Below are 15,648 nucleotides of genomic sequence, written 5' to 3'. Positions count from 1 at the left end.
CGGCTCAGGTCATGATCCTGGAGTCCCGGGATCGAGTCCCACATCGGGTTCCCTGCTCAGCGGGGGGTCTGCTTCTCCCTCTGACCCTCTTCCCTCTCGTGCTCTCTGTCTCTCAATCTCTCTCTCAAATAAATAAATAAAATCTTAAAAAAAAAAAAAGATGTTAACTGATTGCTAAACCTTAAAGCGTTAACCACTCCCAGGGATAATATGTGCATTTAAATTCATCAGTTTCCCCCACCCCCAAGGAAAATTTGTTAGGATCTGGTGCACAAAAAGTATTGTTCTAGGTACTATGGGGGATATACAGAAGTTGTTCCTACCTTTGAAATGCTTATAAGCTACACTAACTGTGGAGTAGATTAGGAAGACAAAAGAAGCAAAAAGGGAACTACATCATTATATGTTAGACACTGTGCTAGGCAATTTACTTATATCGAATTCTTACAACAAACTTTTGAGGCTGAATTTTCATAGACATTTTATAAATGTGGAAATGGAGGCTCGGAGAAGTTAAGTGACAAGTTCCCAGAGTTAGTGGCAGAGCTGGCTTTTAAGCCCTGGACCTTCTGGACCTGACTCCACACTATTATCTCTCTTAATGAACACTGCCTCATCAAAAAGGTGTGTGTGTATGTGTGTGTGTGTGTGTAATTACAGTGCAAAGCAGATCAGGTCAGTGCCATACTTATGAAGTATATGGAGAGGCAATAGAGCAGTGGTTAAGAACCTGGGCTCTTTTTTTTTTTTTAAAGATTTTATTTATTTATCTGACAGAGAGAGAGCCCAAGCAGGGGGAGCGGCAGAGGGAGAGGGAGAAGCAGGCCTTCCACCGAGCAGGGATCCCGAGGCAGGACCATTGGATCACTACCCGAAGGCAGCCGCCCAAAGACTGAGTCACCCAGGTGCCCAAGAACCTGGGCTCCTAACCCAGGTTAAGACTGCTTAGGTTTGGGGGCGCCTGGGTGGCTCAGTCGTTAAGCGTCTGCCTTCGGCTCAGGTCATGATCCCAGGGTCCTGGGATTGAGCCCCGCATCGGGCTTCCTGCTCAGCGGGAAGCCTGCGTCTCCCTCTCCCACTCCCCTGCTTGTGTTCCCTCTCTCGCTGTGTCTCTCTCTGTCAAATAAATAAATAAAATCTTTAAAAAAAGACTGCCTAGGTTTGAATTCTGGCTCTCCACTTGCCAGCAGGTACTCTTGGGCAAGTTACTTATTTCCCTGTGCCTCAACAATGGTCCATCCATAAAGTGGGAGCTCATACCTAGCTTGCAGTGTTGCTGTAAAGCTAATGAGTTAATACAAGTAAAAGGTGGTTGTCTAGCACTTAGTAAACAGTAAACAGATATTGGTTATTATTTCAGCAAATCAGAGGAGGGAGAAGCCATATCCAGCTGGGACTGGATCAGGAAAGGCTTTGCGGAGATGACTTTGAAGAAAAGGTTGAATGTTAAGGAATAGTGATGGAGTAGGGAAAGGGAATGTAGGGGAGGTGGGAAAGCTCAGGTTGTATGGGGCCCTGAGTAGATAGGAGAGGAGGGGAGGCATGGGAGCTATTGGAAGATAAACCTCCAAAGAGAGGCAGAGGTCAAAATGCCAAATCTAAAACTCTGGCGTTAACGACTGGACAATGGGAGCCATTAAAGGTTTTCCAGGCAGAGAAAAATAAACCTTTCTTCAGGAGCAACGGAGCCTGACAACTTTGCAGTTTTATCCTTGAGTGTTACCCACTGCAGAAACAAATAAACTGAGGACCGCTGTTTCGACTGAGGGAAAGGGAAAGGGGAGAGAAGGAGGGAGGTTGCAAAAAGGGAGTGAATAACTAGAGGACTATAGAGATGAAAAGTGCGCCTGGTGGGAAGTGGTGGGCAGGAGGTCTCCCCTGATTCCTCCTTCCAGAGCAGCCCAGGAACAGACCTCGAAGCATAACCTACTTTCCTCCCATTTTAAGACGTGAAGTATCCACCTCAGTTTAGGTCTTTAACTTCCAGACTGTGCTTTTGGCCAGGAGTAAGCGTAGGGCATTAGGACCCAGAGATTGTTGTAGTGAGAGAGGTTGAATCGCGATCTCTCAATTTTTCTCTCGAGCTCCCTCCTCTCCCTCCCTTTGTCATTCTAGCTGCCTGCTGCCTCCGCAGCGTCCCTCTAGCTCTCTCTGTGCTAACTGCCTGCGCCTTAGACAGACGGGGTGCGCCCAGCGGAAGGATTAGTTGGGACCTGCCTCGGCGACCCCATGGCATCCCCCAGAACCATAACTGTCGTGGCCCTCTCAGTGGCCCTGGGACTCTTCTTTGTTTTCATGGGAACTATCAAGTTGACCCCCAGGCTCAGCAAGGATGCCTACACTGAGATGGTAAGTGAAGCAAACGGGTGACGAGGGACGCACCCCCAAGGGATTGTGAGTACCTCTCCCCTTCTTTCCTTCCCAGTCCATGGTCCGGTCCCCTTAACCCCTACCCCCACCCCGGACCATACCTTCTCCCCAACAACTTTGCGGCTCTGAAGGAGCAGCTGGACAAGAGCGATTTCATTTGTGGGCTATGCTGGGAGCAACTGTTTTGGAGCCACTGGATGCCAGTTGGGGGAGGGGTCGCCCGGCGAGTACACCCCACCTCCAAGTAAACCAGAAGGCTGAGACCTGCGTAACACCTGTCACTGGCAGGAATCCTTCCCTCCTTCTAGCACACCCGAAGTCCGGGCAACCAGGCTGCAAGTCTGATTCCTTCCCTTGGAGCTAAGAGTTTAGCAAGCTGGAGAGTTTATTTATCTTAGGGAAGAACAAAGGGGAAGGAGGGAAAGATCTGGAGGAGAACGGGCTACTAAAACAAGCGATTCCTAGGGGCGGGAAAGGTATTCCTCATCCCTGGTGGAGAGCTGATCCCCTAGCCGCCTGGCTGTGTCTGTATCCTTCAGACAAAGCAGTCTTGGCCCAAATAAAGGTCATTGAGCGCCTGCTTCTGCCCCTTTTCTCAAGGGAGACCTGGGTGTTTTGTTTTGTTTTGTTTTGTTTTGTTTGTGGGCTAATCTGCAAAGTCTGCCTCTTCTTTCCTGCAAAATAGTCCATAATTCCCACCTTGCCTCCTGTGGATGCCCGGGGTCAGGTCCTCTGCAGGTTTTCCCCTCTGCAGAGTTGAAATCACCGAAGGTGACTGGCCAAAACATTTCCTCTGCAACCTGGGGGCTGGGCTGCTCTCCCCAGTTGGGCGTGAAGAGGACTTGTTCCTATGCTGTGGAGTGCGAGGAGATGGCAGGGGATGTTTCCAGCACTTTCGGTCTCTCGTCTTTCGTCTCTCCCCCTGTCACTTTGCCTCTTCATTTCCCCGCCCCAGCTGAAGAGAACCTGCTTCTCACTGCCTTTGCCTGACTGCCAGTAATAGGAGGGAACCCATTACTGGGCTCTCAAGGTCAAGAAGGAAAGGAGCTTAGGGGAGGAACAGGAAGGGGGAGAGAAAAGAGGCAAGAGGGTCTCCCTTAGGGCTGAGGCAAGGAGGTCTAGCCCCACATGTTGGCAGGAATAAATAGCGCTCTCCTGGAGCCCACTGCGGAGCCTTCCAGAGCCCCTCAACGTGAGCTGCAAATAGATGGAGACTGGCAGATTGTAGATGCTCAGAAAATGTTTGCAGGCAGCCCTGGCTTCTGTCTCAGGGTTTGAGCTGGTGCTTTCCATGTCTCTCTCACCACAGGATCACCCTGGGGTGGGGGAGGGTGGCTGGGATTCAAGGGCCTAGGTCTAGCCCCAGTGGCAAATACTAATGTATTTCTCCTTCTCCCTTCCCCTCCTCCCAGCATGTTTGACCAGATGGAATTGAAATCAGGTCAAAATGAGTATCCAAGGCAGCCTGCACTGGGGAGGGGAGGGGAGGTGGGGTAGCAGAAGCCACCAAAGGCAGACAGACAGTGTGGAGGTGAAATGCCACTATATTTTTGTCTTGGTGGTAGTAGTTTAGTGTTAGATTACAAGTAAATGAATATGCTATTGCTTTTCTTTACTTTTCATATATACATGTATTAATATGTTTGTGTGTACACCTTAGGTATTTTTGACTTTTCCTTTTCCTTAGGACATAGTATCCTTCTTCAGTATACTCCCTGGCCCCCAGGCCCTCCTCAGCTGTTTTAGAGGCCCCCCACCCCACACTGCACCCTAAGTACAATGTTAGGCTCTGCAGGCAATCCAACTAAGATGGAGTCACCAGGAATCTTCCTACCAGCTTGGCAGGAGCTCACAAGGAGGACCAGCCACAAATGGGTTTATAGTAGGTTTCTTCCTAGGGAGTGGAGCTGTCTATTGCAGTCTACTGAAAAGCCGAAGAAACCAATATCAAGATTTCATATCACAAAGGAACATATTTAAATAGGTATAAGCTAATACAGCAGTATAGAACTATTGTGCGTGCGTGCGCGTGTGTGTGTATGTGTGTGTACACACAATTCTGTGCTTATGTGTTCGGGGGCATGGAAGAACTATGTCTAGCTGGGAGGTAGACTTCACAGTAGTATGAAGCTTGAGGAGGATTTTCAGATTGCCTTTTCCAGGGTCCCCTCCTGCATTGAACATTGGCCCCAGGCTGGGGATGGCTGTTCAGCACAGGACCCACGGCACCAGTCCTGGGCTGGCCAAGCTTTATTCTTAAGTCCATAGGAAATGGGAAAAACTCAGTTCTAGTACAAAGAAGGGGCTCAATTTATATTTGTTGAATGGATGAGTGAATGAATGAGTCATTGGAGCATTGTCTTGGCTGGTCACCACCCTTCAGAGTTCTCTGGTTGGATCTTGATTATGTAGTTCAGGAGCCATTTCTTGCTCTTAGAAGGGAGTATGGCCCCTTAGGACCCCAACTCTAGATCAGCTAGGTTGATTATCTGGGATTTTCTGTTTTCCATTTAGGAGTAATTCCTCTGCTTTGACAGTCATGCATTGCCTGCAGTAGCTTTTCTTACAAGATCTCAAAGTGTTGTTGTTTAAAGATTATTTGCTCTTTAAAACATATCAGTGAGGTAAATTCATTTTATTAGTTATTCTTATTTTACTGATGGATCAAACTGATCCAGTATCATAGGGTAAGCTGTTGTGGGAGCAGAGATTAGAAACCAAGCCTGTGACTGAATATTCTCAGTAGAGGAGTCATTAATGATTACAACTGCCTTTTTGGATGTCAGAACTTGCAACTGATTCTTGAAAATATCTGGCATACTTTTGCTTCTTTTTCGTAACAGCTCAACTACACCAATCCATATTTTTACTTCGAAACCAATTTCAAATTTAGATTTTTGGTTTTTTTCTTTTCTGCCACTTTTTTTATTTCTTGTTCTAAAACCATTAGTGTTATGCTTAGGTGTTGTCCCCTCCATAAAGAATCATTGCTAAAAACCAAACAGACAAATGACTAGTAGCTGCTTTCCTGTACTGCAGAAGCCAGGATTGGTTAATGTAAAGAACACAGGCTTTCAGTCGTATAGGTTTGTGCTTGAGTCCTGACATTCCTACTGCCTCAGTTTCCTCATTTGTAAAATGAGGATAATAATTCTTCCCTTAGTAGGTTGTTGTAAATATTAATTGAGATTATATATGGAAGCATCTGGTACAGTGTTTACATATAGCAAATGTTTAAGAAATGCTCTGGGTGAAGTGATGGTGATAATTGATTCCACATCATGCAGTGGCTGCCTGACTAATTTGAATGGTCAGTTTAAGGGATTGAAATCAGGCATTTAGGGGCGCCTGGGTGGCTCAGTCGTTAAGCGTCTGCCTTCGGCTCAGGTCATGGTCCCAGGGTCCTGGGATCGAGCCCCGCATCGGGCTTCCTGCTCCACGGGAAGCCTGCTTCTCCCTCTCCCACTCCCCCTGCTTGTGTTCCCTCTCTTGCTGTGTCTCTCTCTGTCAAATAAATAAATTAAATCTTAAAAAAAAAAAAAAGAAATCAGGCATTTAGAAGAGCAAGATGCTATTTTCATGTGCCCTGGTGAACAGACCTTTATGCAATTAGCTAATTTTGAAAACTCCACACTTGCTGCTGGTTAATGCACAGTGGATTCCATGCAGAACTTCCAGATGTCACTCTGAATTGCCCATTTGGTGTGTGTCGCCCCATACCTCCTCCAGATTTAGCAAGTGTCATTATAGAGTACTCTAAAGCCCACATGAATTCAACATGACTGATCACTCCCTTGACTAAATGCCTTCATTAATTCACTTGAAATTGGGAGACAGCACTTACAAATGCTGCTAAGCAGTTTTCTGTGCAGTGATGGGGAACATACAAAAGGTTGACTTGCTCTAAATTTGCTATCCAGCTCTTTGTAGCAGTGGTTCCGTTCTGTAATCAAAAGGGGCCACATGTAGAATGGTGAGAAAATACCCAAAATCCTGTCGCAATGAAGCCAAGGGATTTTGGTCCCAAGGAAAACAGGGCAAGTCTCTGCTTCTTCGCATCCCCTCAGAGGGAAGTTTTGTTGATTTGGTTGATTGGCTTATCTATAGTTAAATGCCGTCCAGTTTGTATAACCCTGGGGAAACACTCCAGATACGTTTGGGCAGTTTATTTAACGTCCTTAGGTAATCTTTTATGCTTCCAATCACCGCCATTAATTGCTTTCCAGCTAGGTGATAAGATAGTGATTCACTGATGCTTAGACTGCTCTCTGAGGGGGTACAGTACTTTTATTCCCTCAGAGAGGAAACTGCCTCTGAGTTGTGAAGTGACTTTGCCTTAGTTCATACAGCCAACCATCCCAAGCTAAACTCCACTGGAGCTGATGCCAGGGCATTGGAGCCTTTAAGGTCTCAATGGCCAACAGCTATGCTTGTTACAGAGCTACCTTTGGGCCTCAAATGCAATCTGGGAAGGATCCAGTTTGGTTAGTAGGACCAGGTTTACCAGCTTCCCCTGTAGGTAGGTACTATATGACAGTGGGAAGTAGAATTGCTTAAAATGTGTTTATCATTCACATGGATATTTGGCAATTAAACACGTGATGGCTTTTTATTGCATTTAAGAAATAATCGATAACTCACATGTGGCTTTTTCCCCTACAAAAATGCAGGGAAATCATACTGGAGTCAGTAAACTTTGCAGCAGTTATGTAGCCTTTATGGTCTAAGATAGCAATGAGGCTGAGAATTTTAGCCAAAATGTATTTTTGTCAGTGCCCTCTTTCGCTTTCATAGTTTTTTTTCTCTCTGTAAATTTTAGTGAAGTGTGACATACATTCTGAAATGTGCATCTAACATAAATGTACAGTTCAAGGAATTTTCAGAATACTCCTGTGTAACCAGCACCCATATCGAGAATACAGAACATCAGCTCCCCAGAAACCGCCCTCATGGCCCCTTCCAGTTACTACCTCCCCAAGAGTTATTATTTTCTGACTTCCAACAATATAGGTTAGTTTTACCTGTTTTTGAACTTTATATAAATGGAATTCACAGTAGATTAGCCTTTTTTTTTTCTTTTACCCAACTGGCATAAGTATACTGAAGTGGACCAAACCACTTGGTCTCTGTTCCCATTTTGTCCTGTTAGCTGACTTGGATCAGTTATTAATTGTAATTGAAGATAAGTGTAATTAGACAGTTTTGAGTTCTTCAAATAAATGTCATTAATATGAGATCATGGACCCTGGGGTGTTGTGAAGAGTAAATTACAAAAAGAAAAAAGGTATGACTAAAGAAAGGCTCCATATGCTTTTGACTCATGTCTGAATCATATCTTCTCACACCATAAGAAAGGACCTGTTTGATTCACCACTATTATCATTAAAATAATCACCGTGGCTTGCTTGCAAACACATGGACTTCTCATTATTGTATGGTTCATTAATAATGAAGTGTGTGTGTGTCTGTGTGTGTGTGTGTGTGGCCCTTGTTTGATGCCATGATGCTATGTTTTTTGTTTTTTTTTTTTTACTAAATCTCCAAAATGTTCATTTAATTTACAAAAAGGGGAAACCCAGATAATAAAATGCTTAGTAATTTTCTCCAAGCAACTTAGGGGCAAAACTAAAATTGAAATTTAGCTTATCTTAAGAATCTCAGCCCAAGGATATTGTTGGATGATTGCTTTCGATTAAAGGGATTTGAAACATTTGACTGAACACTCCTCTTCCCTGCTTCCCTGCCCTATAAAGAAACTAAGGTTACAGGGTCTGGGTCATTGCAATGGAAGGGAAACAGACCCAACAAAGTGAATTGTGAGAGCCTTTTGGGAGAGTGACTCAGTCAACTCTCTTTATTCTTACTATCAGAACAATTAAAGTCTTTAGAGCTCTAGTTACTATAGATTCAAGACATGTGAACCTTCTATTGTTAGAACTGAGGTGGCCCAGACCAAACACTGATGCGGCTGGCAATAGTAGGATTCTTCTGATGTCTCCATCCTACTCCACAGGAGAAAGAATAAAGGGCTTCCTATAATGTCAAGACTCCATCCAAGCTTAGTCCCATTTCTAACAAATTAAACATTCCCTGTCTGGAGTCCTGGAGAATAGATGCTATCTATACCTACTCAGCTTTGAACTAAAGATTTGATGAGATGGCTTATCCATGTGCAGTTTCCTCTGGAGAAAGGAAAGGGAAAAAAAGAGGCAACAGCTGCATAAAAGAGCCACAGCTGTAGTTTAAGCAGTTAGATAAACAACTGAAAAAGTAATATGAAGTTATACCAAATGTAAAGAAAAAAAATCACCCAAGTTCTAGGAACTTGATTTAAAGACGTGGAATTTGGCCCCAGGCTACAGATTCCACTGTAGTATAGTTAAGAATCTATTCCTGAATGATGGGTGGTTAGCCTTAGCCAAAAAAGGAGCGTTTCCAGAAGCCACTCAGCCAGCATCTGAAGTCTTGGCTCTGAACTGACTGTGGGAAACTCATCTTGCCTCCTGTGTTCATCATGTCAAAAGCTTACATTTAGGGTTTAGGAACTGCCTCTTGGGAAGCTTTGTGCTGTTAATTAGAAATAGTCCTCACTTACAAGTGTTAAGGAAGCCTCTTGCGTCTAGATTTCTTTCCCTAATGTTGCCCCGTTACTGTTACCAGAGTGCAGAGGGGGAGAGAGTGGGCAGGTGGCATCTAGTTTAATAGTGAGAGGAAACGGGTACACTTTTCCCCACCACCAGGTGCCCTAACCCTCATCTCTGCTCTGCTCCATGTGGGTCTGGCTCAGTTCAGCCCAGAGTTTTACTCTGCCGACTAGTCAACGTCTCTACTAATTTCTCTGAAAGTCCCTGATTTAACCTAAAATGGGAAGAGGGAGGAAGAAAGACTAACACTGTGTTTCCTTTACATGCTCAGGAACAGGATAGGGACTAGGGTGAGGTGAAGTTTTAAAGACAGGATCTGATAGGGCCAGGATTGGGAAGAGATAAGGCAGGGTTGTATAAGTGCAGAGCTGGATCTTGCATTTATGTAAAAGCTTTGATATTTTGCTCATTAATGATATTATCTACCTTAATCAAGAAATGTTCTTTGTGCCCTCTTAAATTTTGCATTCAAGGCAAATAGCCTGGCTCATTTCACTTTAGTCTTAACCCTGCTCAGGAAAATGACGCTCAGAGAGGTCAAATAATTTGCCTATGGACACCCAACTAGAAAGTGACAGAGATGGGATTTAAAGCCAAGTCTGTTTGAATCAAAACCCATGTTTGTTTGTTTGTTTTTTTCACTAAACCATTGGTCTTTTTTTTTTTTTTTTTTATCTGAGAGAGAGAATGGGAGACAGAGAGCATGAGAGGGGGAGGATCAGAGGGAGAAGCAGACTCCCCGCTGAGCAGGGAGTCTGATGCAGGACTTGATCCCGGGACTCCAGGATCATGACCTGAGCCGAAGGCAGTTGCTTAACCAACTGAGCCACCCAGGCACCCTAAACCATTGGTCTTTTAACAGTCCTCATAGAGGATTATCTTGTGCCACTCATGATAATTAATCCATGAAATAAGGTGCATTCACTTATCCAAAAGTGAGAGAAATGACTTCACATTTGTTCCAAACCTAGAGTGTGTGAACACTATTCTTTTTTTTTTTTTAAAGATTTTATTTATTTATTTGAGAGAGAGAGAATGAGAGACAGAGAGCATGAGAGGGAGGAGGGTCAGAGGGAGAAGCAGACTCCCTGCTGAGCAGGGAGCCCGATGCGGGACTCGATCCCGGGACTCCAGGATCATGACCTGAGCTGAAGGCAGTCACTTAACCAACTGAGCCACCCAGGCGCCCATGAACACTATTCTAAGTGCCAGATGCTTCTAAGAGGTCAAGTTGGCTTTCTGCCTGATTCTTATGATACTTGCCTCGCATCTGGAACTTTTGACTATTCTCTTCTTGAAAACCTTGGGCCCCATGACCTTGTCTCTCTTGGTTTTCCCCCTACTTTTCTGACCACACTCTCTTCTGTCTACTTTGTGGACTATCTTTCTCTTTCCATTTCTTAAATGTCTGTCACACAATTTTTCCCACTGTATATATACATTCTACCTGGGATACTGATGACTATCCATTCTATATCTTTATTCCAGACCTCTCTTACTGAGCTGCCTACCAGACATCTCCACTTAGATGTCTTAGAGACACTTCAACTAAAAAACCCAAATTGAGTCCCTTGCTCCTTACCCCTTGCCCCACCCCCAACCTGTTCTTTCAGATGCATGCCCAAACCTGGAGAATGGTAACACCCTTCTACCCAGGTACCCAAGCCAGAGACCAGAGAATCTTTCTTTACTTATCCCTTTCCCTCAGGTTCCACTTCCAGTATAACACTAAATTCTGTTGATTTTGCATTAAAGGTATCCTTGACTCATCCCCCTTCCCTATATCCCTACTGTCATTACTCTAGGTCTCTTACTTGGTCTCTTTGCTTCCAGGCATACCTCTCCCAATCCATCCTCCACACTTTTTCCAGAGGGACCTTCCTCAAAAGCAAATTATGTTGCTCCCCCTGGCTTATAGGATAAAATCCACCTCCACAACACAACATATATAGTTCCCCATGATCTCATAGTGACACATATATAGACATATATAAGAGGACATATATAGTTCTCATGATTCATGATTCATATCTATCTCCCCTGTCTCATGTCTCACTGTCACCCCTCCCTCTCCCAACCTATGCTGAACTGGGGTGGTGTTTGAAACACCCAAGTCTGTTTTGTGCTTCAGGGCCTTTGCTTATCCAGTTTCCTCTGCCTGCAATGCCCTTCCCTTATTGATCTTGCAAACACCTGGTCTTCCTTTAATATTCCACTCTAGCTTTTCTCCGTTTCCATCTAGGGAAACTTGACCACTCTGGTGTGGCTCTACTATATCTACTGCATAATTTTGTTCAGCACCCATAACTTTTCTTCATATAAACTCAAGCTTCAGGAAGGCAGGGCCTTTGAATGATTGACATCTGTATCCAAAGTACCTAGTACAGTGCCTAGCGCAAGGAAGCACTTAATAAATATTGAATGAATTAATGGGTACTTACTGAAAACAAAGCAGTGGGCCAACATAATAAGACACTTGATAAAATCTCATCGATTTACTACAGGCCAATCTGAATACAGTGAAAAATATGATTACCTATTACCCTAAGGTCAATATAATCTTATTACTTTGTAATATATCCAGTGACTCCCTCCTCTGTTCTATGATGTCTCCCTTTGGGCTACAATTAGACCTTGTACAGACGTCTATTATGTGTCACTAACCATGTTGCTTTATACTGGTGTTTTGTGTATCTGTTTCCCCCCACTGGATCAAGAGCTTCTTGACCCTGTCTTATTTACCTTTTTATCTCCATTGCATAATCCATAGTAGGTGCTCAATACATATTTGTTGAATTAAAATTAGTGAACTTGCACCAGGCTAATCAAAGTAGTGTCTTGTAAAGGCCTGGGACTTTATTTCACTGACCATGAGAATGATTTTTATCTTACTATATTTTAAAGATATATAAGGGGCTAACATTTGCACACATTTTTATTTTTCTATTTACTTAGTACTCACTTTTAATTTTTGCAGATTCCACAAATATAAACTCCTGCTCAGCTTTTTTTCTGAATTATCACAGATTCCAAATTAAGGAAGTCCGAATTAGTGAGACTTTATCATACTGTGCCTTGCCTTGTTTCATTTTTGTTGGTATTTGTATGCATCTGGGTTTGGACGAGGCAGGCACTAGAAAATGTGGTTGTGGCTAATCTGTACCAGACTTTATGGGCCCAATAAATTTTCTTATAAATGCTTTTAGTGTTGTTTATGATTTATAATCAGAAAATAATTTTTAACTATAAAGCCAAATTCTCTTTGGTGCTGTTACTAAGTCTTATTTATTTTTAAAGATTTTATCTATTTATTTTAGAGAGAGAAAGAGAGCACAAGTAGAGGGGGGAGGAGCAGAGGGAGAGGGACAAGCAGACTCCATGCTGAACGCAGAGCCCAGCCCCACAGTCATGCATGACCTGAGCTGAAATCACGTGTCAGACCCTCAACAAACTGAGCCACCAGGCACCCTGTTGTTACTAAGGTTTAAATCACAGGGACCTCAGAAGATTGCTCGTTTTTTTCTTATCTTAATTATAAGACTTTTATTTAGGGGCCACAGTAAAAAAAAAAAAAAAAAAAAAAAAAGGGACCTGATGGGGACATGGAAAGGGAATGGTGGGGAAGGAGGCCCTTGCTTCTGTGTTCTTCATTCTAATTTTAAAATCATGGTTAATGTGGCATTCCTTGTGGTATTTCACTCTAGAAACGTGCTTACAAGAGCTATGTCCGAGCCCTCCCTCTGCTGAAGAAAATGGGGATCAATTCCATTCTCCTCCGCAAAAGCATTGGTGCTCTTGAGGTGGCCTGTGGCATTGTCATGACCCTTGTGCCTGGGCGTCCCAAAGATGTGGCCAACTTCTTCCTACTCTTGCTGGTGTTGGCTGTGCTCTTCTTCCATCAACTAGTCGGTGATCCTCTCAAACGCTACGCCCATGCTCTGGTGTTTGGAATCCTGCTCACCTGCCGCCTGCTGATTGCCCGCAAGCCTGAAGACCGGTCTTCTGAGAAGAAGCCCTTGCCACCACCAGGGCAAGCAGGGAATGCCGGGAACACGGAGGAGCAGCCCTCTTTATATGAGAAGGCCCCTCAGGGCAAAATGAAGTTGTCATAGGAAAGCAGAAGTGCAAAAAGTGAACCTTCCAGGCAGTTGCCTCCATGACACCCAGGAAGATGTCAGTGTGTGTTTTTCATTTGATTTATTTATCTTGAAGGAAAGGGAAAAAATATAATCTGCAAGTTAATGGTCCTATTGGCTTGTGTACACCTATACCCTAAAATGACCTCCCCACATAGACATATGTGCACCACCTTTAATCACTTTGGGGCAACTCTCACATCTTGCTGCATGTACATGTATACGGCTAACTGTTGAAGTGTATTTGTGAGATGGACTCCAGCAAGCATGTGACTATAAGATTATGTGTGGGAAAATGTATTTACTGTCCGTGTGTGTGTGTTTGTGTGTGTGTGTGTGTGTGCACGCACGCAGGTGCGAGGAGAAGGCTCTGATCTTGAACTAATCCTGCAGAGGTATCCTTCCCTTTATAGACTGATTCTAGTGAGGGCAGAATAAAATAAACCTCCTCTAAAGAGAATCCTACTTACTTCTGGTATAAATCAAGTGATGTATTCCTGTGGGATGAGGGAAATTAAGTTGAAAACTTAAATTTACCACTTTAGAAGAAAGTTCCTTCAATTTGAGACATTGAGTTATACTGATTAACCTCCACTGTAACAGTTGTTGAAATTTTAAATACTCCATATTGAGTTTAATTAAAATAAGGGATATATGCAGTCAACACATAATCTAATTCTTCAAGTGATAAAATTGGAATTTTACCTTGCCTTTGCCCCAAACCAACCTACTAAGCTCCTTTGCTCACAGTTTGAAATCGAAGCAGTAAACTTGTTACCAGACATCTCTTTTTTGGGGGGGTGGTTCTTAAGCCAAAAGCTGCCTCACTTCCTACTATTCTCAGCAGAGAATCCCAACCAGGATTCAGCAGCTGCTCTACTGTTGGGTTGAGGGAGCAGGGATTAGTCCCGTTAGAAGTCTGTGAATCTCAAACTCTAGCTGTTCTCTTCAATCATCTGAGACTTGACAGAGGAGCTGTATCCAGGGTTTCCCTGCCAGACAGATTCATTACTCCTATTGACTCTTCACTGAACTTTGCTAGTCTAAGCAGAGATCCAAGTTACTCCTCTGGTTGTCTCCTCTACACCTCTTTATCATTATGGTGGCTGGAGTTCAGCAGGGGGAAGGACATTTGATATGGATTGGTTGGATTGAGCAGTATGAACTTTGCTTTCTTCATTCCATACTGCTGTTTCTCCTTGTTAGATGTGCTTTGATGGTTTTAATATTATTGTGCCAGGGACGGGGAGAGGGGTGGGGGCATTGTGTGTGGGGGGAGTACAAATTATTGTATTTTCTTCAGTGTCATTGTTCTTGTTAATTGATACCTCTGTCTTATTTCTCTCATTCTTTCAAAATAAAAATTTTTGAAATTTGGAGGAAACTGTCTGGACAGATAATGAAAATCTGGGAAGAAAGGGTCATATGAAGCAATTCTGGCTCTTTAATTTTTGATTCTGGATGAGGGAGAAGAAAGAGAAGGAACAATATAATCACTTAGTATACTAACGAGGTTACCACACTTCAGTAACATCAGCACACAAGACAGAAAGCCAGAGAATTAGGATCAATACAATTTTCAGGTTTGGGAAGTTCTGCTTCACTAGGTGATGCCAAGGGAAGGTGGAAGAATGAGTTCAGACAAAATTGCAGGTGTATGAAACAAAGGAGAACCAATGCTCTCTCACTATGTGTATCCATAAAGTGGCACACGTTCCAGTGCCACAGACCTGTCATGTTAGGCAAGTTATTTCAGCACTCAGAGCCTCAGTTTCATCATCTACAAAAGAGAAGGGGATTGAAGGTTTAAAATCCATTCCAATTCACAGTTGAGTCTATGAAATCATTAAGAGTATGAAAAATGACTCGAGAAACTTTCAGTTTTCCTAGATAAGAGCAGTTTATGTACTAGATAAAATATCACTCAATTCTCATGCATGATTAAACAAGAGTTCGTGAAAGTACTCTGAAAATCATATAAGATGTGGTAAATAGTAATTTCTGGTGTAGTCTTTCCCAAATATATCAACTTAATCTTTGATTCATTTCTCCCTAAGATTGCAGTTCCCTCCCACAGTTTTGCCCAGTTTGTGGATGTGTTTTGGCCTCAAAAACACAGTGAGAGCCATTTAATTTACCTTTCCTCTTTAATTCCTACTCTAGTAAGAGATTAAACTAGGGACTAGGCTCAGGTCTCAAACTGAACCCTTGCTGCTGTTTCAGCCAGTTCCTTTAAGACTCACCAAAGTTAGAAATCTGTACGTGTTGCCTGGCGGGTTACATGCAAGGTGCCACATCTAGCTTAGGATCCAGGTTTTTGGCAAACCCTGGAAGATATGAATGCCCACCCTCGGTAAAAGGAGGGCAGATGCAGCCGTCCTTTCCTCCCACCCCAGAGCTTCGCCTGGGAAAAGCGACAGCTTCAGAAGTCATAGACTCAATAACCTAAGTCTCTTGTCCAGCAAGGTTCATATTTTCCCTATAGATTCAAAGTCCCG

The 15,648-nt window shown here is 43.4% G+C and overlaps 1 protein-coding gene across 1 annotated transcript; it reads left to right on the top strand.

Annotated features, from left to right (window-relative positions):
- Positions 1-2,053: 2,053 nt before the first annotated feature.
- On the top strand, positions 2,054-14,385 carry TMEM35A (transmembrane protein 35A). The gene is made up of 2 exons (XM_035016670.1): positions 2,054-2,349; positions 12,719-14,385. Exons 1-2 carry the CDS (start codon positions 2,230-2,232, stop codon positions 13,124-13,126), a joined length of 528 nt encoding a protein of 175 aa, XP_034872561.1. The 5' UTR covers positions 2,054-2,229; the 3' UTR covers positions 13,127-14,385.
- Positions 14,386-15,648: the final 1,263 nt, after the last annotated feature.

Source organism: Mirounga leonina, unplaced genomic scaffold (genome assembly GCF_011800145.1).
Source record: "Mirounga leonina isolate KUSES-001 unplaced genomic scaffold, KU_Mleo_1.0 Mir_101414, whole genome shotgun sequence".
NCBI lineage: Eukaryota > Metazoa > Chordata > Mammalia > Carnivora > Phocidae > Mirounga > Mirounga leonina.
Note: the sequence above shows the minus strand (reverse complement) of the source record. Positions and strands in the feature narration are given on the sequence as shown.